Source organism: Peromyscus maniculatus, chromosome 22 (genome assembly GCF_049852395.1).
Source record: "Peromyscus maniculatus bairdii isolate BWxNUB_F1_BW_parent chromosome 22, HU_Pman_BW_mat_3.1, whole genome shotgun sequence".
Lineage (NCBI taxonomy): Eukaryota > Metazoa > Chordata > Mammalia > Rodentia > Cricetidae > Peromyscus > Peromyscus maniculatus.
In genome coordinates, this window is record NC_134873.1 from 13,366,910 (window position 1) to 13,393,405 (window position 26,496).

General features: G+C 37.0%; 1 protein-coding gene across 11 annotated transcripts in view; it reads left to right on the plus strand.

Moving 5' to 3' along the window:
• LOC102924168 (protection of telomeres protein 1-like) overlaps nucleotides 1–26,496 on the plus strand; it is a 69,682-nt gene that overhangs the window by 29,915 nt on the left and 13,271 nt on the right. For 9 of the 11 annotated variants that reach the window (XM_042266954.2, XM_006990873.4, XM_076558711.1 and 6 more), the window contains 10 exons: nucleotides 1,148–1,317; nucleotides 6,104–6,192; nucleotides 7,405–7,467; nucleotides 9,100–9,256; nucleotides 11,332–11,537; nucleotides 12,124–12,259; nucleotides 14,507–14,595; nucleotides 16,609–16,700; nucleotides 18,354–18,459; nucleotides 19,758–20,903. In XM_042266954.2, coding sequence (XP_042122888.2) covers nucleotides 1,148–1,317; nucleotides 6,104–6,192; nucleotides 7,405–7,467; nucleotides 9,100–9,256; nucleotides 11,332–11,537; nucleotides 12,124–12,259; nucleotides 14,507–14,595; nucleotides 16,609–16,700; nucleotides 18,354–18,459; nucleotides 19,758–19,870 — 1,221 coding nt within the window. In that variant the 3' untranslated portion in view covers nucleotides 19,871–20,903. Of the gene's footprint in view, nucleotides 1–1,147; nucleotides 1,318–6,103; nucleotides 6,193–7,404; nucleotides 7,468–9,099; nucleotides 9,257–11,331; nucleotides 11,538–12,123; nucleotides 12,260–13,908; nucleotides 14,040–14,506; nucleotides 14,596–16,608; nucleotides 16,701–18,353; nucleotides 18,460–19,757; nucleotides 20,904–26,496 lie in introns of those variants that run through there. The other 2 variants (XM_076558712.1, XR_013046952.1) reach the window with 2 other exon arrangements.

Consider the following 26,496-nt stretch of genomic DNA (forward strand, 5'->3'; position numbering starts at 1 on the left):
TCAGAGCTAAAGCCGGGTTGGGCTGTTTGTCTCTCTTCCTCCTACCCTCTCCCCTCTCCTTCCATTCGATGCCTCTTTTCCACTGTATTATGTCACCACAATGATGCAGGATTTGTAGGAAAAAAGAGAAAGGTGGCTTCTCACTCATCTGCTGCATTCAAGAATGCTATTTTTATGTAAGTGAATGAAGTGCCCTTGTTTGCAGCCATTTTTGTTTATAAGTCTACATAAAAGTCAGTGCAGTTTACATGTGTGACTTGTTCCTTTGGGTAGATGTCAGTATTTTTGTTAAAACGTGATTACCCAGCCTGGGTTTGAACCCATGGCATAAACAATAGCTGTTTTCCCCCATAGGTGGTAGTAGAGGCTTGTACTACAGCACTAGCTCTAAATGTCATTAGCTTTGAATAGCCTACTATATTTTCTCACTTGAAATCTTCATTGAAAAAGCTTAAGTTCTCTAGTTAAAGTTGTTTTTAGACTAAATTTAGCAACATAGCTGATATTGACTCTAGCATCATTAATTGAGAATTCTGGCTTAATCCTGTATTTCAATTTATAGAGTATATTTTGTAAGATTGTGATAAAAGTACAAGTGCTTTATTAAAAATTTTTATTTCCATAGAATTTGTAGGATGGGGAAAAGCAAATGGTGGCACATACATATAATCTCAACAATCAGAAGGCTACAGCACAAGCATTGCTGTGACTATCAGAACAATTGACCTGTGAAAATATAAAGGTGATTTTTATGCAGTTACATGATCAACGTTTTCTAGTATCTCATAGTGACAAAATTTATTCCTCGTGTTTAATCTAATTTTAAACTTATTCCAGCAAATTCTTTTCAGAAATAACCATCAAAAATTTTTATTTACATCTTGGATTCCTTCAGTATATTTTTTTGATGGACCTCTGGAATGGGCCTGCTTGTGTTGTGTAAGGAGCACATTGGTGTCTGCACAAGCATGCCCCTGCGTACACAATCTGATATGGAATCCATGAAGCTGATGCTAGGGCTCAGTGCTGCCCTGCAGCCACTGACCTCTGGTTAGACGGTATCCTTGGTTGCTGAAGTTACAACCTCCTTCCTGTTGGTTATGAAAATTTCAAATTTCTGAAATGATCTTCTTAAATAATCTTTCAGATTGGAAGCTTCCTTAGAATCTATAGCCTCCATACCAAACTTCAACCAGTTAATTCAGAGTCCATCACTTCACTGATAAGGCTGGAGTTTCATCTTCATGGAGGGACCAGCTATGGTCGAGGGATCAGGGTCTTACCAGAAAGTAACCCTGATGTAGATCAGCTGAAAAGGTGAGTATTTTATATCCCTGTTTGGAAAATATAAATGTAATCATCATTAGGTTAATTTACAAGGTAAATTTCTGGGCTGTGTGAGGCCTTTGTCTTTTTCCTGTTTCTCCTCTTTGCCTTGAGTAGAATTTAACTCAGATTCTAGTCCTGACTAGGCAGACTGGGCCACTGATCTACTCCCTAAACCAGTCTAGGCATACTGAGCCACTGATATACCTCCTTAGACCCATCTCTGTACTGTTTATTTTTTAATATGTAAGCCAAATGAAAAGTGACTCTTGGGGTTGGGGATTTAGCTCAGGGGTATTGCCTAGCAAGCGCAAGGCCCTGGGTTCGTTCCTCAGCTCCGGTAAAAAAAGAAAAAGAAAAAGAAAAGTGACTCTTAGTCCAGGTAGTGAGATATAGCAAAGACTGTTTTGAGTTCAGTTCTCCCGTGTGTTTCCAGTGGGTACCGTATGTAGAGAAACACTTTCACATTGTAGAGGGAGAATCCATGCATCTTCAAAGAGAAAGCACACCATTCCATAAACTGGTGTAAAATTACTATCATACTAGTTTTAACTTATTTCAATTGCTCTTAACATTAAGTTTCTCTTTTGCTAGTTCCGTATTATTGTAACTCACAGTATATCAGCATATTATTTCACTTTTCCAATGTTTTTTCTTAATTAAGATATTTTTCATAAAATATATTTTAATTATACCATTTCTCCTTCCCCATCTCTTCCAAGATCCTTCCCACCTTCCTACCCACCCAACATATTCTTTCTCTCAAAGAAAAATCCAACAAAGCAAACAGGAATACAAACCAAAAGACACACACACACACACACACACACACACACACGTGCCAAAAGAAAATTAATAGACACAGAAAATAACAAAGCAAAGAGTGCACCAAAAATCAGCAAAAATACATAGAGTTCCTTTTGCATTGGCCAAATACCTCCTGAGCATGCATCCTGCCCTAGAGTGTTTGACCTACTCAGTGACACTCCATTGCGGGGAAACTGATTTTCCCTTTGTCAGCAGGTATCATTTATAATTAGCTTCTCGGTTCGGGGTGGGTCTTTGTGTCCAGTTTCCCCCCTCAGTGCTGGGGTTTTGTGTAATTTGAACATCTGTGGGTCTTATGAATGCTGTCATAGTCTCTGCAAGGTTGTGTGTGCATCAGTGCTGTTGTTTCTGGAAGGTGCTATTTCAGTTGGAGTCACCTACCACCTCTGGCTCTTAAGAGTTTTCTGCCTCCTCTTCTGCCTAGATTTCTAAGTTTTGAGGGAAGGGCTTTGATTTAGGCCTCAGTGCTTCAAAGCCTCTCAACTATGCATATTGTCCAGTTATTGAGTGATGATCCGCTTGATGGGTATACCGATGTGTCATTAGTAGTTATTTTATTGCTGCATTCCTTTAGCAGAATAATCATATTTTTCCCCCATAGGGCCCATGACCTATTTAGTCCTTGGTTCTTGTCTACTTTAGCAGTGTCATGTATGGGTACAATCTCATAGAGTGGCTCTTAATCCAGTTTTTAAAAATGGTGAGTTAGTTCTGTAACATCTGTGCCAATATTTCATTGGTATATTGCAGCTTGCATGGTTTGTAGCTGGATGAGATTGATTTTAGCTCTGAACTTGATCTCTTCTTTTTTTAAAGGTATTCTTGTTTTTCTAGAGCTTTTCCTTACATTATTAATATGAAATTTCTCCAGTGTTTTTATGTAGGCTCTTAGTTTGCCTCTTAGAACTACTTTCATTGTGTCCCATAAGTTTAGGTATGAGTTTTTAATTCGCTTAATTTCTACCTTGACCCACTTTTCTTTCAGTAGTAGTTTGTTCAGTTTCCATGAATTCATAAACTTTCTATTGATGTTGATATTCAGCTTTAATCCATAGTGGTCAGATGGGATACAAGGTGTTATTTCAGTTTTCTTGTACTTGTTGAGACTTGTTTTTTGTCCTAATGTATAGTCTATTTTTGAGAAATTTCCATGGGCTGCTGAGGATAAAGTATGCCCTTTAGTATTGCGATGGAACGTTCTGTAAATGCTGTTCAGTCGGTTGAGTTTGGTCCATTGAGCTTATGATGTTATTTAACTCCAGCATTTCTCTGTTTTTATCTGGATGACCTGTCTATTGTCATCCAATAGTGAGGAGTGAGGGATTGAGGTCAGGCACTATTACTGTGTGAGGGTTGGTATGTTGTTTTAGCTGTAGTAGTGTTTCTTTTATGAATATGGGTACCTTTGTGTTTGGTGCAGAAATATTTAGAATTGCGGTGTCTTTTTGTTTGTTTTGTTTTGTTTTTTTGAGGCAGGGTTTCTCTGTGTAGCTTTGGCGCCTTTCTTGGAACTCACTCTGTAGACCAGGCTGGCCTCGAACTCACAGAGATCCACCTGCCTCTGCCTCCTGAGTGCTGGGATTAAAGGTGTGTCACCACTGCCCGGCCTACAGTATCCTCTTGAGGTTTTCCTTTGAGTATGGTAGTGTCTTCCCATCTTTTCTGCTTAGTTTTGGTGTAAATTCAATTTTGTCAGGTATTAAAATTACTACCATTGCTTACTTCTTGATTCCATTTGCTTGGAATACCTTTTTCCATTCTTTTGCCTGAGGTGGTGTCTGTCCTTGGTGTTAAGGTATATTTCTTGGATGCATCAAAAAGATGGATCCTGTTTTTTAATCCAGTTGGTTAGTATGTCTTCTTATTGAGGAATTGATGCCACTAATATGGGGAGTTATTAAATAGTATTTATTAATGCTTGGTGTTTTATTATTGTGGTGTGGAGTTTCCCCTCCTCAATTTAGACTAACTTCTGGGGTTATTTATTCCTTTTATCCTCTTGAGTGTAATTAACCTTCTCTTCGGACTGAAATTTTCCTTCTAGTTCTTTCCATAGAGCTGGATTGGTGCACAGAAATTGCTTAAATGTGTTTTATTTTGAAATGTTTTTCGTTCACCATATATTGTGATTGATAGTTTTGCTGGTACAGGTGTCTGGGCTAGCGTCTATTGTCTCAGTCCAGGCCCCTCTGGCTTTTAGTCTCCACTGAAAAGTCAACTGTTATGCTAATCTTTACATGATACTTGGTCGTTTTCCCTTCCATCCCTTAATATCCTTTCTTCATTCTGTTGGCTTGCTGTTTTGATTTTCTGTATCATGGGGAGTTTTTCTTATGGTCCTTTGTATTTGGTGCTCTGTATGCTTTTTGTACTTAGGTAAACATGTCTCACTTTGGATTTGGGAAATCTCTCTTATTATTTTGTTGAAAATATTTTCTGTGCATTTGACCCAGTTTTATTCTTCTTCATTTATTCTTATTATCCATGGAAAAGATCTTTTCATAGTGGGCCAGTTTGCTGGATATTTTGTGCTTGGATTTTTTCTTTTTTCTTTCTTTCTTTCTTTTCTTTTCTTTTTTTTTTTTTTTTTTTTTTTGATTTATCTGTCAATTTCTTCTACCTTGTCTTCAAGACCTGAAGTTCTCTCTTCCCATGTCTTGTACTCTGTTGGTAAAACTTACCTAAGAGGGTTTTTTTCTTTTCTTTTCTTTTCTTTTTGACATCCTCAGTTTCTCATTTTCAGTTTTATTTCAGTTTGTTTTTTTTTCTTTAGTAATTCTCTTTATTAAATTCTAGATTCGTGTCTTTAATTATTTTCATTATTTCAACTGTTCGCCTTTTCAAATTCTTCATTAAAGGCATTTATTCCTATCACGTTTAACATCTTTAAAAACATTCATAATTGCTATTTTAAAGTCCTGATTTTATAATTTGGCTGAATTGCTTTTCTCAGGGTATATTGCAGTAGAGTCGCTGCCTTCTGAAGGGGGAATATGGTCTTGGGTGTTCATGTTTATGTTTCTAGGTTGTGATCTAGGCGTCTGGAGTTAGGATGTTTGAGGTGTTTCTTGGTATAGATATCTGATCTTGTCTATGTTGGGTAGATGTTCTGTTCTTTGATTTCTTTTGCCCAGTCTGTGTCTTAGCCAAGTATGGCAGCTGTGGGATCCTTAAGTCCCAGTGAAATGTGAAGGTTGTGGCATCCCTTGTAGAGAGAGATCTGTTCTGCTGGCTGGCATTGAGTCACAAAGGAATGGAGATGGACTAGAAGGAAAGGCTAAAAGGGGTGATGCTCAAGAATTAGTAGGGTCCAGGGTCTACACCAATACCCTGAGTCCCAAGGGGATATGAACAAGGATGAGGGTTTTCAGTGGTGGGCAGGCTGCATTGAAACTAAAGTTAATTGTGGGGAGACTAAAATGAGGAAGAGAGGAAGAAGAATGTCCGTCCACTCCCTGGGTGTCAGCCTAGTGACATGGCTGTGGATCCCTGGTAGAGGGCTTCTGCTGGTCAGTGGAGTCAGAAAGGAATGAAGATGGATGGGCTAGAAGGGAAGGTTAAAGGGGCTGGCAAGTAGAGCTATGAGGGGAAAAGAGGAATTTGTCCACATCAAGAGGGAGTGTCTTTAGTTGGTGGTGCTTACTTATCTAAACTTGAGCGACATTATCTCAACTTTGAATATTAGCCATTATATTCCTATGCAGTTTGTTTGATTATTTTTGTAGTATTCTAATGACTGACTCTTCTACTCAATATGTATTTGACTTCTGCTCTTAATTTTGAGGGTGTTGGAGTTCTCAGACAATTTGGTTAAAGCTATATAAACCATTGACTGGAATCTGCCAAATTTTATCATTTCATGAACTCCTGGATTGAGTGAATAATTTAGAGAGCTAAATTGTTATATTGACTTTCTTATGCAATTTGGCTTCATATCTTTCCATTTCAGAGCTTTAGAATCTGTAGATTTGGCAGCCATTCAGCCCTCAGATGATACCTGTCAATCAGAAAATGAGGACAACTGTTTAACACCTTCAAGTAAGGACAGTTTATAACACTGACAGTTTACTTTCTCATAATTTCATAAACACAATTATCTTTTTGAATGTTTTCTTCCCTATGTCTCTTTTTAAAATTCATATGTCTATACAGGTTGTGCATGTATATTCACATTAAAATAACACCTTCAACATTTATATTTGCTGTATCCAAAAAAAGCTGGTTTCACTTTTCAATATGTAATTATATTTTCAAATTAGAGTGATAATGATTACTTGCTTTATGATGTGTATATAATGTTTTATCTTAATCAGCCCATACAGTTTTTGCTCATAGGCATCTCGGGGGTTTTTTGTTTTGGTTTGGTTTGGTTTTTTGGTTTTTTTGAGACAGGGTTTCTCTGTGTAGCTTTGTGTCTTTCCTGGAACTCGCTTTGGAGACCAGGCTGGCCTGGAACTCACAGAGATCTGCCTGGCTCTGCCTCCGAGTGCTAGGATTAAAGGTGTGCACCAACACCATCTGGTGGCATCTTGGTTTTTGATGTGTAGACTTTTGACGTCCAGATCTCACAAAGGGGTTCTTTCCTTTTGTACTGTGTTCTGAGATTCATCTGTGATAGAACATGTGTCAGTAGCTCATTACTTGATGTGGAATGATTAGGCGCGATGGAAGAACTTCTGGTTAGAGCACCATTTTTCTTTTTCATGTTCAGATGGCTTAAGTGTCTACCAAAACATCAAATGGGTCTAAATAGAAGTTTATTTTGGGGCTTTCCATGTGCCACATATTAGTGTATTGTGAAGTGTGCACTCTCCCTTACTAACAATTTTTAGTAGTTGCAAGTCATTTTTTGTAAAAATACTGTATTCTTTATGGACTGCCTTCCTTTCTTTGTCAGCAAAGTGTGGGCTGATTTCTGAGCTCTCTTTGATCTGTTAGTTTCTTGATTACTATGTCTTGAAGGCATGTAGTATAAATACATTAATGTTCTTCTCTTTCACGGTCTTACTCAATTATCTAAATTCCCCTAAAAGAGAGACATTGCCTATCAATTTTTGTAACTAACCCTGTTATTTTTGTTAGAATTATGTTGACTCTGCAAATAAATTGGGGAAAAATACATTTCAACATTTATTTAGATTTTTCTTCAGTTTCTCTGTATAGTGTTATATAGTTTCAGTCTTGCATGAAGCTTCTAACAGACATTTTAAAGAGCTACAGATTGTGTGATTTCGTTTTCTCTTCCTGTAGGCTCTGAATCAGACTTGGTCTCACTGTACGAGCTAGAAAGATGTCAGCAACTCTGTGCTACAAGTAAGCCTACTTTCAGTACAGTAACCAAAGTACAGATGCATGCTTTGTAAACCTGCTTCTGGTACAGTAGTCAACACATAGATACCTTCTTTGCATTTCCCAACCAATCCCTTCATACCTACAGTGACAGTAGATCCTCATGGGAGCACTCAGTGTTTGTATTTAGCTTTTATTCCCCTGCCTCATCCTACAGGTATAAATATGTGTTTTTTTGTTTTTTGGTTTTTTTTTTTTGGTTTTTTCGAGACAGGGTTTCTCTGTGTAGCTTTGCGCCTTTCCTGGAACTCACTTGGTAGACCAGGCTGGCCTCGAACTCACAGAGATCCGCCTGCCTCTGCCTCCCAAGTGCTGGGATTAAAGGTGTGCGCCACCACCGCCTGGCTAAATATGTGTTTTAAGTTATAAAGTTTGTAGCATTCAGTATGTTCTTAGCTTAATGATATAAATTCTATTATAATTATTAATTATATTAATTCTAATAAAATAATATAGTGTTTAACACTGTACATATAAGAAACTCTTTACCCTGTGCCCCCAAACAGTGATAGTACATATTTATCAGATGCCGGGAGCCATGTGACTTCTTTGGGGGGCAGATAATATTTAGTGAATATGTTTTGTTAATGTCTCTTGATCAAATTCCAGTTAGAACATAAATTTATTAGAATACACAATACCACCACATTTCCTCTCTTTTTGTCTAAAATTAAAGAAAGCTTATAACTAATACAAGAAAAACTATCTAATAAGTATATACAATATATACAGACAAAAATTACATTAATGATGTCTAGTCCATTAACATTTGACAGATTCAGATGAAAACTCCATTATATATATTAACAATGTCCAGTCCAGTAACATCTGATAAACTCAGACCAAAAAATTTTCATTACTTATTTAAAACAAGTAGTTCCTTTTTAAAAGTAGATTCCATAATCTCCCTTTTTATCTTATCATATCCATACTTTCTCTTTTTTCTTTTCATAATAGATTCATTAGTCTACCTTTTGTCATTTTTTATATCTTCCCCTTTTCTTCAGTGTAGATTCAGTGATCTACCTATATATCCTATTATTTCTTTATCTTTTTTCTCAGAGTAGATTCGATGATCTATCTCATATCTATATTCTCTTTTTCTTTTTGCTTTCTAGGGGTGAAGACATCTTTAGGGAATCTTGAAAAGAAAATTTTTGGGTTAATCAAGTCCTGTATCATTTGTCCAGTCTCTGCATAATAGGAAAGTTCAGGGCTTGTTTCAAGTCCTTGTTCAAGTAGTCTGTCAGTCTGTTGCCTGAAAAGGTTTGTCTAAGATACCCAAAATGAACAATTTAACATGTTACACAGGTACCATTCATTTTATTGGTAAAATAAACCTTACTTTTTCCCATAAATTAGAAATTTTGTAGGAATTTCTATTAGTCCCATATAGAAATCCTTACATGGCTACTATATACTTAAAATATCCCTTGTCCCGATTACTCAGCACCTGGTGTGTGCCTGGCTCTGCATCCATGGGCCAAGTGCACATCTAGAATCACTGTGACTGTATGCTTCAGGGAAATTCATGCTGAACATACCTAAGACACCCATACTTTATTTATTCTGATTTAATGTAAAAATTCTTTACAGCACTTACAGATCACCATTGTTTAGAGAAGACATCACTGTGTGCCATTTTGAAGCAAAGAGTTCCTCGACAATATCGAATCCTAGCAAAACTGAGATCATATGAACCCAAAAGACTTCTCCAGTCTGTTAAACTTCTTTGTCCTAAATGCCATTCATTGTAAGTATTTTCCAACTAAAAAAGTTTTCCTGTCCTATTATTTGTATATATGCATGTCCGTGTGTGTGTGTGTGTGTGTGTGTGTGTGTGTGTGTGTGTGTGTATGTATGTGTGTGTGTGCTTGTGTACGTGTGGTTTTAAGTCCTAAGAAATGAGTAAACTATTATTTAATTTGTAGTATTTTAAAAGAATGCTAATGATTTAAAGGGAAAGTCCTATAATGCTACAAAGGAAATCCTTTTGAGTCATTCTTAGTAATAACAGATGTGTTCAGGCTTGAAATTGAATGTATGGTAGCTTTGATACAAGTCAAGATTTCCTATCATGCTTGATAACTAATTTAGTAAATGCTATACCTTCATTCCAAACACCAGTTTTTATGTGACTGTATACATATAGGCATATAGGAATTTTTTTTTCTTATCAGTGTATATTCATCTCAAAACATGTTTAGATAGTTTTAAATATTGTTTATCTTTTCAATGCACTATACCATAGTCCCTCAAAATACAGAGTAGCATTTTGGAAAATACAGGTAGTGCACAAACATGCACATTAGGATAGTGTGTGTCTTAGGGTTTTTATTGCTGTGAAGAGACACCATGAACAGAACAACTTTTATAAGGAAAACACTGAATTGGGGTGGCTCACTTAACAATTTCAGAGTTTCAGTTCATTATCATTATGACAGGGAGCATGGTGACAGGCAGGTAGAAGTGCTGGAGCTGAGAGTGCCACATTTTGTGGGCAGCAGGAAGTCAACTGAAAGTCACACTGAAGAAAGCTTGAGCAAAAGAGACTTCAAAACCGGCCCCCACAGTGACACTTCCTCCAATAACGCCACACCTCCTAGTAGTGCCATTCCCTTTGGGGGCCATTTTCTTTCAAACTACCACACTATGCATCAAGCTTTCACTCTGTTGCCCTGTTATATGTAAATGTATCTGGAGATGTACACATATTTGTTTTTTGCATATTATTTGTTAATATCTCTCTAGAATAGTGTACATACTTTTTTGTCTTACAAAAGTTGAGACTATAGTATTTGAGAAGAAAGTCGATCATAAACTCGCAGTTGTGATTAAACTATATATGAAGATTTTAGGTAATTTGTGAAACATTAGTAGATTTTATTTCATTTAACACCATAATGTTATACAGCTTTTCAAGAATAAAGTTATGCTATGATGTCCTTCTAGACAAAGCATCTTAGAAAGTGTAAAAAAAATTACCCAAAGATATATGCCCAGCTGGTGAGAGAATCAGGATAAGTACTTCAGCCTTTTAATTCCAATCCATGCCATTTTTACTAGGTGGTACTTTATGAGACAAGTATGAATTACCAATTATTAAAAACAAATGAAGCTAGTAATGTTTTAAAGTAGGTGCCCTGTGACAATGACATTAACTGGGGTGAAGACATGGCTACTTGTACAGGACAACAAATTGGGACTGGGAATAACTATAAGTCACCTTGTACTGTACACTGGGTATATACCAAAGAAATGGGTTAGCAGGTGAAGATGCCTGCTGCCAAGCCTGATGATCTGTGTGAAGTCCCTGTGACCAACATGGTAGGAGATTATCCTCTGACCTCTGCACATGTACCATGGCATGCGTGTACCCACACAGATACAACCTGTCTGTGATTATGGTATGGATTTACCTACTCATATAATATTAAACACCTATTGAGTGAAAATTGTTAAATCTGAAATTAATTAAATTTTAAATCCTTAGTTTAAGCAAGTGTAGCTGCTTTAATCTCCATATAAAATAGTATTTAAAGTTTGTTTTAGATTATTTTATTTTGTGTGAGTGTTTTGCCTGCATGAACATGGGTGCGTTCATGAGTGCATATGCACCATATGTTTATCTATTACCCACAAAGTTCAGAACTGGAGTTACAAATGTTTGCAAGTCACCATGTGGGTGCTGGGAAATGAACTTTGGTTCTTTGCAGGAGTAGCAAGTGTTCTTAACCTCTGAGTCATCTCTTCAGCACCTAAAATAGTTTGAAACTTTTAAGAATATACCTAGATTGTTTGCTGATATTTTGTCATCAATCATTTTAGGCAAGAAGTTCCATATGAGGAAAATGTGGATAAAATTTTGCAAGATGCTGCAACTAAAGCCCCAGAGAGCAAGCTGCAAGGTACATCATTGTATGACTCAGAAGTCTGGACCACTGAAGGTCAAGGAGGACGGCAGGTCGCTGTCCATTTTGTGAAAAATGATGGCATTCTCCCTCTCTCAAATGAATGTCTGATTTTGATAGAAGGTAAGACACTTGAGTTTTTCAACTATTCTTTTGTACATTCCCCCCCTATCTTATGGCACCTAGTACCTATCAAGTAAAAGTACTGTTAACTTAAATTTCTCAAAACAATATATCAGATTCAAATATACATGAGCAAATATATCTACCTGAATTTCACTTTCATATTATGCATTAAACTCGAATTTACCTACAACATTGGATTCCTGTCTATAATCTCATCAGCTCAGAGTGGATCGAATAAATTGGCCAATTGCTTATGTGAAGCTGTGTTGGCCTCTGGGTGTCACTGTTGGGTCATAATACTGGGATGAAAATCTTTCAACCATAGATACCTAATTCAGGGAACGGAACCTTGAAAAGCCATGATAATTCGTCAACTCTAAGAGATTTCATTTGTCCATCTAATTCTTATGTAATGGTTCATATTTTTTTTTGTCATACAAAGTTTACATTTTTTTCTAAATTTGTAACTCTCTTTTCTGTACATTTCTTTGTAACATTTGCTATGTCACACATGTTACTTACATCCTGCATCTTGCTCTGATTCTCTGTGTTCTATTGAAGAGTTTCTTTATTGTTTTAACAGGAGGTCGGCTTTGTGAAATCTCGAAACTGTCAAGCGTGTTTCACAGTGTCATCCCTGTGAGGTCTGGCCCTGAGGACCTGGAGCTCCTAGACCTTGCAGCACCATTCCTCATACGAGGAAAGATGTGTCACTATGGGTGTGTGTTCATCTCAGGCATCTGGGAATTACAACTGTGTCTCTATTGCTTATCTTCCAGCTACTCTATGTTCAGTTGATACTTAGAGACAGTCTCCAAGCTATAGTGATTGTGTGACAGTGATACAGATTGGTACAGGTCCTTTGCATTTTGAGTTTTGATCTTTTCTAGTCTGGTGGTGTGTGGTGAAACACTCAACATGCGAGGGAACAGTAACAAACTAGAGTTCTCTGCTGATGACTGATTGTCAGGGCAAGCAACTGTGTGCTGAGTGCTATATTCAGAAAGTATTAATGCAACCCTGTTGTAAATTCTAGAGTGTCCATACTCACTTTTTCTTGTACATTTCTAGAGTTTTAAGCACACTGTGTGTGACATATAAGGCTTACAACATTTTGTTTCTTAGTCACAAACTAAATTTATTTCTTCCACAAGAATTTAGGTGCTAGCTAAAGGGACATGTCAGAGTTGCAAACTGACTGAGTTCCAGAACTGCATCCAACATTTTGCAGAGTTGCTGCCACTGAAAATGGTCAGAGAGCATGGAGTCTACGGGCTCAGGCCTAGAAGGAGAGCAAAATAAAGCATCCTATAGTTCTGATGAAACAGTCACCCTGGAAATGCTTTGCTTCAAGAAGCTTTTCACTGCAGCCTAGAAAGATCTTGTTGCCCCATTTCTCTACCCCTCCCTTTCCTTCTAAGTGTATAGCATTTCTTTGTTTTTATAATGAACCCAAATTTTTATTTTTTTCACTAAAAATTATGGCCTGCCATTTTCAGAGCTATACGATAGGGCTTTTTTTGTTTGTTTGTTTCATATACAGTGAGTGAAAAACTTAAGCCTTAAAGTAAAAATGAATGTTTGTAGCTAATTGCTCTGAGGTACTCAGTGTCTTTATATCTTTAAATGTCCTGCAAGTTTTATATACCACTTAATTGAAATATCAAAACCCATCATGTTCTGTTGTTCTCCTTTGAGTAAGTCCATAGACTAGGCTTTGCTTCTGACATGAACACCCCTCATTCTTTTCTCTCTTTTCATTTCTTCTCACCTTCCTAGTACAGAGTACCTAAGTCTAAGTCAGGAGACCAAAATTATATGCCAACTTGCTCTATCACTGTCTAATATTAGTGAATAATTTTCATACTTTATTTTTTCATTATTACTGTTAGTGAGGAAATATCTATATATTTGATGATTAACTGGTGAACTTGAAAGCAGTTACCCCTGTTTCCCAGTTCACAAATTACAGGTACTCTTGAGTTCTAATTTTTATTCAAATATATTTTCTAAGCCTATTTTCTTACTACATCTCATGCCCATTTCATCATGCCTAATAAAATTAAATTACTCATACTTAAACATACTGATAGCTGGATGAGTTGTACTAAAGGACATCCACTTTCAATCATTGTCTTGTTTCATGTGTTCTTATATTTCAGACAGTAACTGACTTGCAGGCATCATACACAGTGCCTCTGAATATGTGTTCACCAGTATTTACCTGAAATCTAACTTGTTTTCACTGTTCATTAAGAAAAAAAAATTCTTACTCTATTTTTGTAAGACTGTGACCATTAGGTATTGCTCATAGAGCCATAAATTCAATGAGCTCATGCAACTTCTCTCTTGTGTCTTTTTGTTTTAGCAGATAAGAAAATTAACAGCCAAATTAAAGTCCAGTTCCTGGTTCTCAACTTCAAGTTATTCTAAAGCCCATTGTCTTAGTCACTGTTCTATCACTTTAAGGAGACACCGTGATCAAGGCAATTTATGAAAGTGAGCATTTAATTCAGGGCTTGCTTTCAGTTTCAGAGTGTTAGTCCAGTGCAGGGAGCATGGCACAATACAAGCCGACATGGTGCTGGAGAGGTATCTGAGAGCTCACCTCTTGATCCACAAGTAGGAGGCAGAAAAAGTTAACTGGGCCTTTTGAAACCTCAGAGCCCACCCCCAGTGACACACCTCAGAATCCTTCCCAAACAGTTTCACCAACTGGGAAACAAACATTCAAATATATGAGCCTCTGAGGGCCATTTTCATTGAAGCCACCACACACATAGTATCTTCTATTACTTTTGTGTAGTAAATTAATCATAATTCTCTTTTGAAACAAGGACATTACAGTATAGACTGTGAAGTGCTCTTCTGTTTAATAGCTGACTTTCTAAAACTTAAACAAGATATAATAATTAAATGACTTTGATTATATTTAAATACTTCTCATTTTTTCTTGCTCATTTCAGTTGTAAACAGTGTTCAAACTTGAAACCCATACAAAACCTAAGTACTATTTCTAATAAAAGAATATGGATTCCTTCCTCGGTGGCAGAAGGTGAGCTGGATTTTTATGTCCTAAAATTTTAATATTCTGTCATCTCACTGACTTATATTTCAATATATGGTAAAACTAGCTTAACTTTTCTTTACTGAAACCTATTCACAAAAATTGTAATAAAAAATAAGGACAAATATTTAAAATACTTGCAGTCATTTACAAGCATTGTAATCATAACCATATTTGAATATTTGACCACTTGTTTGTGTTTAATCATTAATCTCAAATACAGATCCTGAGGAAATCTTTCTGACTCATACTTAGTGTTGGACAAGGTGTTGAGAGAGCTGTTACCTTCCTCTGAGTCTTTTATCAGCGTGTAGGAGTCTGTTTATTACACATATGACTGATCACCCAGTTTTTGGCTTCCAGGAACAGGGTACATTGTAAGGTGTAACTTTTAGAAAGTCCTTAATAGTGAAGTCCAGTCTGCCTACTAACATGGATCATGTTGTGTTTACTAGTTTATTGCATGTGTGTATCCATTTCCTCTTCTGTAAGGACAGTGCTCTGGGGTGTCACAATGTCTGTTGTGCCTCTGTTGAATCTGTATTTTCCAGCTGGCAGTCTCCACTTCTTTGTTGCTTTTCCATTCTCCTCACTGCCTTGTCTCCTCAATAAAGGTCCACTGTGCCAATGGTTTTCTCAGTTTGCTCTTTATAGCCATTGAGAGCTGTAAGTTCAGTTTGGGCACCTCAAAATAGTGAGAATTATTTTGTGAAAATGTATACCCAGCTTCTTTCCCCTAGACTGCAATTTCCTTTTTTAAATGTGTATTTGTACTTTTTGTGATTTTTCTTTGTTTTGTAGTACAACTGTCTCATACTCTGGATCCCGTATTACTTCTCATGAGCTTTTCATGTCAAGCTCGGCAATGCTGTTTTAGAACCTCCATGATTTGAATTTCATCCTTCTTACGGTTACTTCATTATAACTATTGAGCCCTTCTTAAGCCAGAAATGTGGTTCCTGTTTTACTGCTATTACATACTAAAATTGTGTCTGTGTCCCAATTATTTCTTCTGTCTTGCCTCCCAGAATACGGTCTGTGAGAATGGAAGGTAATAGAACATTCCATACATCTATGAAGCATGTTTGCCTTAACTGTAAATTCTCATGTTTAGTATCTCCAATTTATTCATGCTTCCTCATCCTAGCATTTATGGAACCCCAGATACTGGCATGTTTGTCCTTTCAACTAGATGACATCTCTGAAAAAAATTAATAATAAAGGATATTCTACTCATAATGCAAATGGGGACAGACTTTTAACAATATTAAACTGTGTGTTGCTTTCTAGAATATTCTGTGATTTTTTAATTTCATTTTTTATATAATTAACATATAATGAGTGGCATTTTATTAATCACTTGTTATGGTTCTACCAAGTATTAGGATACAAATCCGTATATCATGAAACTACCCCTGCCTAATGTTCCAAAGGGATTCTGTTGTGTGGGTTTAACAAAATCCTGAGGAAGAAAGCATTCTTTCTGGTGTCAATACCCTCAGTAAACATTATCTGCACTTGCACACTAGAATAAGGCATTTCTGTGCTGTGGGATGTTCTGTATGGCAAATGTGTTGCTCTGATTGGTTAGTAAATAAAACACTGATTGGCCAGTAGTCAGGCAGGAAGAAGTATAGGCGGGACAAGGAGGAGAAAAATTCTGGGGAGTGGAAGGCTGAGCCAGAGACACTGCCAGCTGCCGCCATGACAAACAGCATGTGAAGATGCTGGTAAGCCACAAGCCATGGGGCAAGGTATAGATTTATAGAAATGGATTAATTTAAGATATAAGAACAGTTAGCAAGAAGCCTGGTATGGTCATACAGTTTGTAAGCAATATAAGTCTCCATGTTTACTTGGTTGGGTCTGGGCTGCTGTGGGACTGGCAGGTGAGAGAGATTTGTCCTGACTGGGCCAGGCAGGAAAACTCTAGCTACACTTCTGAGTTTGCCTTATAGAAAGTCTAGCAGTGTGGAATAATGTGCTCTTTTCTCTCACTAGTTCTAGGCATTGTTCCTCTGCAGTATGTGTTTGTTATGACTTTTACTTTTGATGACGGGACAGGAGTATTGGATGCTTACCTCAAGGATTCTGTAAGTAACAGACCTGCTAAAAATACTTAACTAAAATTTATATTTCAAATTTTTTTAATATTCATGCTACTTAGTTTTACTTCAGTGTAACTTGAGACCTTTTGAACCCTAAAACTCAGTTTCTTTGTATTTTGTTTTTAAAAGGATTTAAAATAACTTAAAATATATAAAAGAAATACAGCTGCATAAATCTAAAACTGTGTGGTTTAAAGCTTTGGATTTTCCATTAGAAATCAAATTTTTAAAAATAGGAAGTTGAGGAATCAAAATCTGAGTAGCCAGTCTCCTCATCATTCAGCAATTCCCACTGCTGGGCAAAAGAACAGATATAGAGCCAAGCTGGCGTCACCTCACTGTACTTTGTAAGCCTCCATAGTTCCAGAAGGAAATGAAGTTACTTGATAAACATATGTATTATCACATAAGATGTGCAGGAGTCCCAAGATCACTGTCATTTCTGACACTTGTAGTTGTAAGTTGAGAAGTCCTTGAGACTGCACTTAGCTTTGATATTCCCAAGTTCACCCTCCCCCTGTACAGCTGAGACTGTTAGTTTTTCTGCACTGTGTGTAACAGTAGACATGGAGTTCTGGCAGCAAGGGAAGCTTGACCTAGGCCAGTGGTTCTCAAACTGCCTAATGCTGAGGTTTTTGGTGATTCCAACCATAAAATTATTTTGTTGCTACTTTATAAGTGTAATTTTCCTACTGTTATGAATTGTAATGTAAATATCTGATATGTGACTCCTGTGAAAGGGTCATTTCACCAACACCCCCAAGGATCATGACATACAGGTTGAGAGCCACTAACATGATGTGACTTCATCACGTATGTTGTCATAACTGACTGCCCATGTGGCTGATTGCTCTCCTCCCGAGGTCAGGCTAATGCTAACTCCCCAACTTCAGATGACATTGTTAGGCTTTCCGTAGTGACCCATAGCTCCAGTAAATAGTCAGTTCTCTGGCTCTCCCAAGGCATGGCATACTAAAAGCTAAGAGGAGGACTAACATTTTGTTAGGGTAAGCAGTTTTTTCTTTGTTTTTTGTTTGTTTTTTGATGTTAAGGTTTTGGTTTGGTTTGCTTTGGTTTTTTAATTTAACATAAAATTGAAAACAATCCAAGTTGTCCAAGTTGAGGTTGTGATTTTTTTTCTCCAGGCTGCACAGATTATACAATCACTTAATGAATATTTACTAAGCAACTGCTAGATGCCATGTATGTGTTCAAAGTAGAACATTTAGCAAGGCAAGAAAATCTCTTCTCTAAAAACATAGTGTAGAAGGGGAAGAAATTAACTAAATTTTTCTTAATGTTACATCCTCTCATACTCAACACTGGTTTTAATTTTCTGGGTACACAAAGTGTCATCAGCCTTGCTACATGATCTTCCTGTGTGTCTATGTGCATCTCAAAGCTATTTTACAATTAAAGTGGAGGATTGGGTTTTAGCTTAGATAATTCTAGTTTATGAATTCCACAACCTTAATAGACTGATATATATATATATATATATATATATATATATATATATATATATACATACATATATATATGTATATATATATATGGTCATTTTAGCAAATTACTGAAATCCTGTGCATTAAAGCATTTCAGATGATGAATATTTCCTTTGTTTATGATTATTTTTAGGAGAAATTTTTCCAGATCCCAGCATCAGAAGTCCTCACTGATAACAACCTTCAGAGGAATCTGGAAAAGATCATGAATGTGATTTGTCCTCCAGGAATAAAAATTGGTATGCAGTACTTCAAAGGTGCTTTGTTCGCTTTCTTGAAAAAGCACCTAGTATGTATCTAATCTGTAGACTATGGGTAAAAGGAGGCAAACTCTGGGTCCAGGGGAATTACTAAGTGTGAGCAATAACTTTATCCATGTCTTGATGGGATAGCCGCAGAAGTAAAATAAATATAAATAAAGGAGTTTTAAAATGTTTTGAAATATACTTAGAACATAGCAGTTTTGCTCACAGCATAGTTGACTCATGAGTTTGCACATATAGCATAGAGACATTGAAGCTGCAATTATAACAAATGGATGCAGTTTGCACAACACACCTGTCCTCAGATAACTGTATTTCTCTTGTTTGACTCAGTGAGTTTCCTCTGTGGTATTAATGAGCTTTGTTTTTATTTTGCAAAGTCTGTGAACTTTAGTTGGTTCTGTACAGATAACAGCTTGTCTAGCTGGCTCCTGCACATGTGAAATTGTGCCCATTGTAGCTGCTGCCACCAGGTCCTTCTATGGCTGGTAATTCTTTTCTATTGGAACCTGCAGACCTAAATTATGTTAAGATGTTTGATTTTCTAGTAATTGTTCTCAGTGACAAGTCTCCCCTCTGCTTCTCCATTGCTGATATGACTGTTAGATGTTGTTCCTCATCGGAATTTCTTCCTCCACAGTTGGTCTCTGCATTCTAACCTCAGTTTCCAAGAGATGGGAAATTTTTCTCACTTGAAGCAAAGTTTAATTCAGATACATTTGTTTTCAGTTTTTATTTGTGTTAGCTATTGTACTTACCATGCTTAGATTTCAGAAATAAGTCTCTGGGTGTGGTAACTTTTGGCATATACAGGCAAATATAAATATATATTACACAGTGTAAGTTATATCAACCATGCACAAGAACTTCTCCCTTTACCCTGGGTGAGCTTGAGTACCCTACCAGATGCCTGGTAGATGTACCAGAGCTTTCTGCTGATGTTAGAAATGAGCCTGCCCTGCTCCCCACCAGACTTGGAGTTGGCATCATTGCTGCCATGGTGGCAAGGCCCAAAGCTGCTCCCAACCTAGCAGGTCACATGAATGCTCTAAGTTCAGATTCCACCTCTTTCTAGTCAATCAAGGAAAAGCCAAGGGAGGCCCATAAGCTGTCAGTACAAGAAGAGGAGTAAAAGGTGGGTGAGACAGTTGACTGCCTCTGCTGGCAAGTGTTTGTGAACTTTTAAATCACTTTCATCTGAGGTTGGGGAAAAAATCTAATTAATCAGCATTACTTCGTTTAATGGCTGAATGAGATGCCCTCTTGGTCTGTAGATGCATACCCGTGGCTGGAGTGCCTCATCAAGTCCTACAGTGTCACAAGAGGAACGGAACAGCAAATATGTTACCAGATATTTGACACCATGGTTGCAGAAGACATCATCTAGTGCTGCTGTTCAGTGCAGTGTGTAGGGGATTTTACAGTCTTAGAAAAGGTTATGACTGTGTGATTCTCAGAACTCACTTTACTGTTGTTAAATTAATTACCATTTTCACTATAGTTTAAGTTCTTTTGTTCAGAAAGACATTTCTTGTGAATGTTAAAGTACCTTTTTGCTCACCATGCCTAGGGTGACTGCTAGAGTTACAAAATAAGGCCACACTTGGTGTGAAGGGACCAAATCTTCATTTCTTCTTTCAGTTCTTTGCGGGAGTTGTGTTGTTACTGGACACTGAAGGTCCATTTTCCACCATGAGACACTTGATTCTATGCTCTCCACCCAACATCCCCTAATTAGTTTTCTTTTCCTGTCCTAAGTTTTATACCAACAGCAGTTGATGTTAATGTGGGTGTAGATAAGGACACATTCTGTTCTTGAGTCTCTTGGCTTTCGTTGATAAAACAGTGTGGCTACTTGTCTTTCATCCTGTTCCATTTTACTTTATGTACAAAGGAATTGCTTAGCCAGTCCTGGGGAAGGAAGTCTTCCTGTACCTTCACACAGTTATCTGCTTAACTGAGTTTGACTTGAACAAAGGTTTGTCAGAGTGAGCTACAGTGTACTAAAGAGAATATTATAGGAGGAGTGGCAGAATTGTTCTATTTGGTGCTTATGTTGCCCATTTTAGGATGAGTCTATCGCTTTGAACCAGATGGTGTATTTGATTTCCACTTCTCTCTGTAAATATTAGTAGTTATTTCATCCCATACCAGTTAATGGGGTGATGAGGTTTAAGATTTTTCTGCTTCAGCTGTATTATCTCTTTCAATAGCCTTATGTAAAAATGTTCCTACATTGCAATAGAATGGTATGCTTTTTAACTCAATGGTGTTTATTGAATTTAAAATAACTTGTCAGTCACTTTTTCACAAACATGTACATATGTGTATATATGCATTTGTGTATTTGCTAAAGACTGAGGAGTAACAAATCTGTGCAGCTTATAAAATAATAAATAAATAAATAAATGTACACATTACTACAGTTTCATTAATTTAAATGTTTGGAAATAGCATGATGAGGTGGGTACTGTAATTTGAATCTTGAATGCCCCCCAAGTGGTCTTTGAATTGAATTGAAGGCATGGTGACCTGCCCATTACATCGTTATGGGGTTGTGGACACATTAAAGTATGGGACCTAGGGAAGGAAGTTAGTTTGTGGATGGCATGCCCTGGAAAGGGGTTTTGGGGGCCGGACTGCCTCTTGTCTCCCTCTGCTTTCCTCTTGACATGAGTCAAATAGGCCTCCTCTGCTTTTTGTTACCAAAATGTTCAGTGCAGACACAGGCCTAGTGACCCTGAACTGGAAATTCTGAGACCATGAGCCCCTTTTTATAAATGTTTTATCACAATAACAGAAATCTAATTCTGTAAGATATTTGGAGCTGTCTGCATACCAGGTGCTGTGCTCAAATATTCACACATATTTAAACCTCAGAATAACCAAATAATCTAATAAGAAAGCTGAATCCTGTTGGAAAACCGACTTTAATACTGGAGTCATGTGTTGAGTACATGCCATCTATACTAGTAGCCACCCCAGCCAAGACTCTTAAAAGAAGGAAGGTGTGAGCCCTACTTTAAACAGCTGTAGGAAATAGAGAAAGAAACCAATGTGTTTTCCTGCATTACAGAAGTCACCTGATGACTCATTGCTGTTGCTTTCAGTAACCCTTATTTCCATTTCTTTGGTGTTAGTATGTTTCTACACCCAGCTCCCACCCTCCCCTATCACTGATTTATCAATATATTTGAGATAGTGAGAGTCTGATGCTATTCAGTCTATGAACTCTTAATCCAAAACTTTTAGGGGGATCCTCCCCTGCTGCCACACTAATCATCGCCTGTGACTACCTGACTGCACTGATTGGGAATAGGTAAGCCCTGATCTCTGGACTGGACAGCCCAGTTTTCTAGCCCCTAGGTCCCAGGGGCACATTCCATGCCCCTCCCCCCAGCCATTGCAGCTCTAGAGATGAGGCAGCAGTCCCCTTCTCCACCCCATGTCGAACCATGAACCATCACCTACTGCACCAGTGACCACCTGAGCCATACCTCCCCTGCACCAATTGGAAAGAACATGGCAGCCCCAGAGACCAGGCAGCATCCTCCTCTCCTGCCCTCTTGTGAACTATCTCATACAGCACCAGTGACCACCAAAGCCATAGGCACCCCCTGGATCGACTGGGAAGAGGTAAGGCCCTGATCCTGCACCAACTGGGAAGAAGAGCAACCACATGAGTCACAGGCCCCACATGCACCAATTGTAAGAAGAGTGACCCAGAGCTCCACCTGTACAAACTAATGGAAGAAATGGGTAGACAGTAGTGTAAGAACACATTAAACAACATAAACAGCAATATGATACCACCAGAACCTAGCTATGCTACAACAAGACCTGAACATCCCAAAGCAGATGATCTAGAAAAAAAATGACCTTAATAACAACTTTATGAAGATGATAGAGGCCCTAAAAGAGGAAATGAAAAATTCCCTTAAAGAAATGGAGGAAAAGACAAAGAATTGTAAGAAATCCTTTAAAGCCAAGAAAACCAAGAAAAAACAAACAGGTGAAGGAAACAGTTTAAGACTTGAAAATTGAAATAGAGGCAATAAAACACAAACTGAGAGAATTCAGGAAAAGGAAAATCTGAGTGAATGAACAGGAACTGCAGAGGCATGCATAATGAACAGAGTACAGATGGAAGAGAGAATCTCAGACATTGAGGATATGGTACAGGAAATAGATTCATTGGTCAAAGAAAATATTAAATCCAGCAATTTTTTTTTTAACACAAAACATCAAGGAAATCTGGGACACCATGAAAAGACCAAACCTAAAAATAATAGGGATAGAAAGAGAAGAATTCCAGCTCAAAGGCACAGAATATCTATATTCAACAAAACTGTAGAAGAAAACTTTCCCCACCTAAAGAAAGACATGCATGTGAAGATACAAGAAACTTATAAAACACCAAGTAAACTGGACCACAAAAATGCCCTCTCATCACATAATAGTCAAAACAATAAACATACAGAATAAAGAATATTAAGAGCAGCAAAGGAAAATGGTCAAGTAACATATAAAGGCAGACCTATCAGAATTACACCTGACTTCTCAATGGAAACTGTGAAAGCCAGGAGGTCCTGGACAGACATTCAGCAGATACTAAGAGACCATGGTTGCCTGCCCAGACTACTATACCCAGCAAAACTTTCAATCACCATAGATGGAGAAAACAAGATATTCCGTGACAAAACCAGATTTAAGCACTACATATCCACAAGTCCAGCCCTATAGAAAATACTAGAAGGAAAACTCCAACCCAAGGAATTTAGCTGCAACCACCAAAACACAGGCAATAGATAGCCTTACACCAGCAAATCCCAAAGAAGAGAAACATACACACAATACCACCACCACCAACAAAACCAAAAATAACAAGAATTAACAATCACAGGTCATTAATGTATCTTAATATTAAAGGATTCAATTTGCCTATAAAAAGACACAGGCTAACAGAATGGATACGAAAACATGATTCTGCTGCATACAAGAAACACAACTCAACCTCAAAGACAGACATTACCTTAGATTAAAGAGTTGGGAAAATATTTTCCAATCAAATGGACCTAAGAAACAAGCTGGTGTAGCTATCCTAATATCTAAGAAAATAGACTTCAAACTAAAATTAATAAAAAGTGATAGAGAAGGATATTTCATATTCATCACAGGAAAAATCCATCAAGATGAAGTCCCAATTCTGAACATTTATGCCCCAAATACAAGGGCACTTATATTTGTAAAAGAAACATTACTAAAGCTTAAATCACACATCAAACCCCACACACTAATAGTGGGAGACTTTAACACCCCTCTCTTACCACTGGATAGGTCTGCCAGATAGAAATTTAACATAGAAATAAGGGAACTAACAAAGGTTATGACTCAAATGGACCTAACAGACATCTATTGAACATTTCACTCAAACACAAAAGAATATATATTCTTCTCTTGTCAATTCAGCATAACCTGTAACATTTTCATATGGATTATCATCTTCACTGCCAATCTTAGGCAAAATTGTGCAAGATGTAAAGATAGTTTTTCATTATCCATTGTCCAATTTCAGAGCTCCACTCCCTGTCTCCCATATAACCCTGACTTAGTGTAGCTTTCTTTTAATATCTTATTCCCACACACTCACTTCAAATTTTATTTCCACTATGCACAATCCATGAGGGATGCCCAATCATGTTGATACATTAAAACTGCCCTATGACTTTCTTCCCCAGAGCTTAAAGTAATTCAACAGATAAGGCAGCACCATTAGAACTAAGAGTATGTTTTCAAGTGGCCACTGAAGCAATTTAATCTTCACCTTTACTGTCATGTACATTGCTAGCATTTGCAAAGTTAGGGTGAATAGACAAAACAAAATCCATTGGAAGGAGAAACTAATCTTCATGTATGTTCCATCCTGATAAGGGATAGATTCCATTGTTTTAATAAATACAGCCTAATGATGACAAACCAGAATTTATTTATTCACCATTTATTCAGTGCTTGTCTTATGCTGGACACTACACAAGGCACAGGGTACATGGTATCCCCAAAGTCAGGACACAATCCTTAAGCAGTGGTAAGTAGAATGGTCTGTAAGATCTTAGTAAAGTGTATTGTACATGATGTAAAAATAGTGAGTTCTTTAATTTCAGTTTTGCAGAGAGAAGTTTAATCTTTTCTCTTGGTCCATAAAGAATTGCTTGCAGTAACTGCAATGCAACTGTTCAGTCAAGCTACTTTATATTAATTATTTCATTTGCCTGAAGAAATAGAAATCATGTAGTTTTCTCCTTATGCAATTAAAAAGACTTCTGAACATTAAGTATTGGGTTTAAATAGTTTTGTTAGGGTACAAACAAACAGCTTATTTGCAAGAATTAAAATAAAATCAGTATTATTGCTAAAATGCTTTCATAAACTGTGTCAATAGAGCATACTTCAGTAGATAGATATCAAGTCTTTTTTTTTTTAAGATTTATTTATTTATTGTGTATGCAGTGTTCTGTCTGCAGGCCAGAAGAGGGAGCCAGATCTCATTACAGATGGTTGTGAGCCACCATGTGGATGCTGGGAATTGAACTCAGGACCTCTGGAAGAGCAGCTAGTGCTCTTAACAGCTGAGCCATCTCTCCAGCCTGATATCAAGTTTTAACACAGTTAGTAGTACCTCTCATTTCTATACAGAGAATCAGGTGTATATACAGAGGTCTAGTGCATAATCAGATATTTACTGAAGACTTGAATTTCTCATATTTCTGGCCACTGTGTTTTAAATAGTAGTAATTACTGTAAAGCGAATTCTGAATTGTATTAGACAATTATAACAAAAATTTTATAGAGATTTTTTCAAAGGAGAGAATTCTAGAAACAAACTTAATGTTATCTGGTTACAGCCAACTTACAGTTCTTGTTGAAGCTGAAAAACAGCTAAATTGCAGTCTTAGGCATTAACACATTTATTTGTGAATGAAATAGAGCAAATACAATTTCAATAAATATCTTCAATCAGGAATTCCTGGCTGTACTGACTGAGTCATACAGCATACAAATTTATATCCTAATTTTATAGGCTCTCAAGACCTTTGTCACCATTTTGTTTTCAACATAGAATTTATACAAGTTCTTTCATAATTGTTTTCTCATGCGATGTGCTAATATAGAACTATTGTTTCAATAATAAAATGTGGCTTTAAAAGATTATAGGCAAAGCTCTACATACCATAGGAACCTGTTTTAGGGCAACTCATGATTTTGTAAATGTGTATCTTGCTATTTTAAATTAAATTATATTATTATAGTTAGTACATACCAAAAGACACTTGATCTTCAGCTACGTGTTGGTGGCAATGGTTAGTTAGTTGTTGGTATCTGAGAGTAGCATTGCTTCATACCTCTGTACTTCCTAAAATAGTATAAGTCTTTTGGATCCTTAATTCTTCTCATGAAATAAGCTCTTTGATATTCTCTGAGTCCTTTACATTCTTGATTTTAAAGAAAATAATGCTTCAATATGCATTTACATGTAGTCTGCTCATTTTTGATAGTCCTAAGATGTAGCAGCTTTAAAAAACAAAGATACCTTGAATGCAATCCATGTTATACAGTAACATACCTTACATCTTTAATATATTGCCTGTACTTCTCATAAAGAATTTGCCATTTTTCCATTCACAAATAATTAATCTAATTTCATACATAACATACATAGAGATGATTTTTTATTGCAAATAACTGCAGTGTAATTTTAATGAATCAAAAAGATAACAAAATATTGCACATTGTAGAAATGGTAAGCTTTTTATCATCCAGTGTACATGTGGAGTCCATGATCTCATGTGTCAGTCATCTCCATGAATCTTGAGATTGTCTCCTTTGCTGCTTCTGCCAGCTGGCCCAGAGTTTAGGGATTCCCATCTCTACCTCCCATCACTCTGTAGGCGCAATGGGATTAGACACACAAGACTACTTGTTTGTGCAACTATTACACATTGTTAGCCCACACTC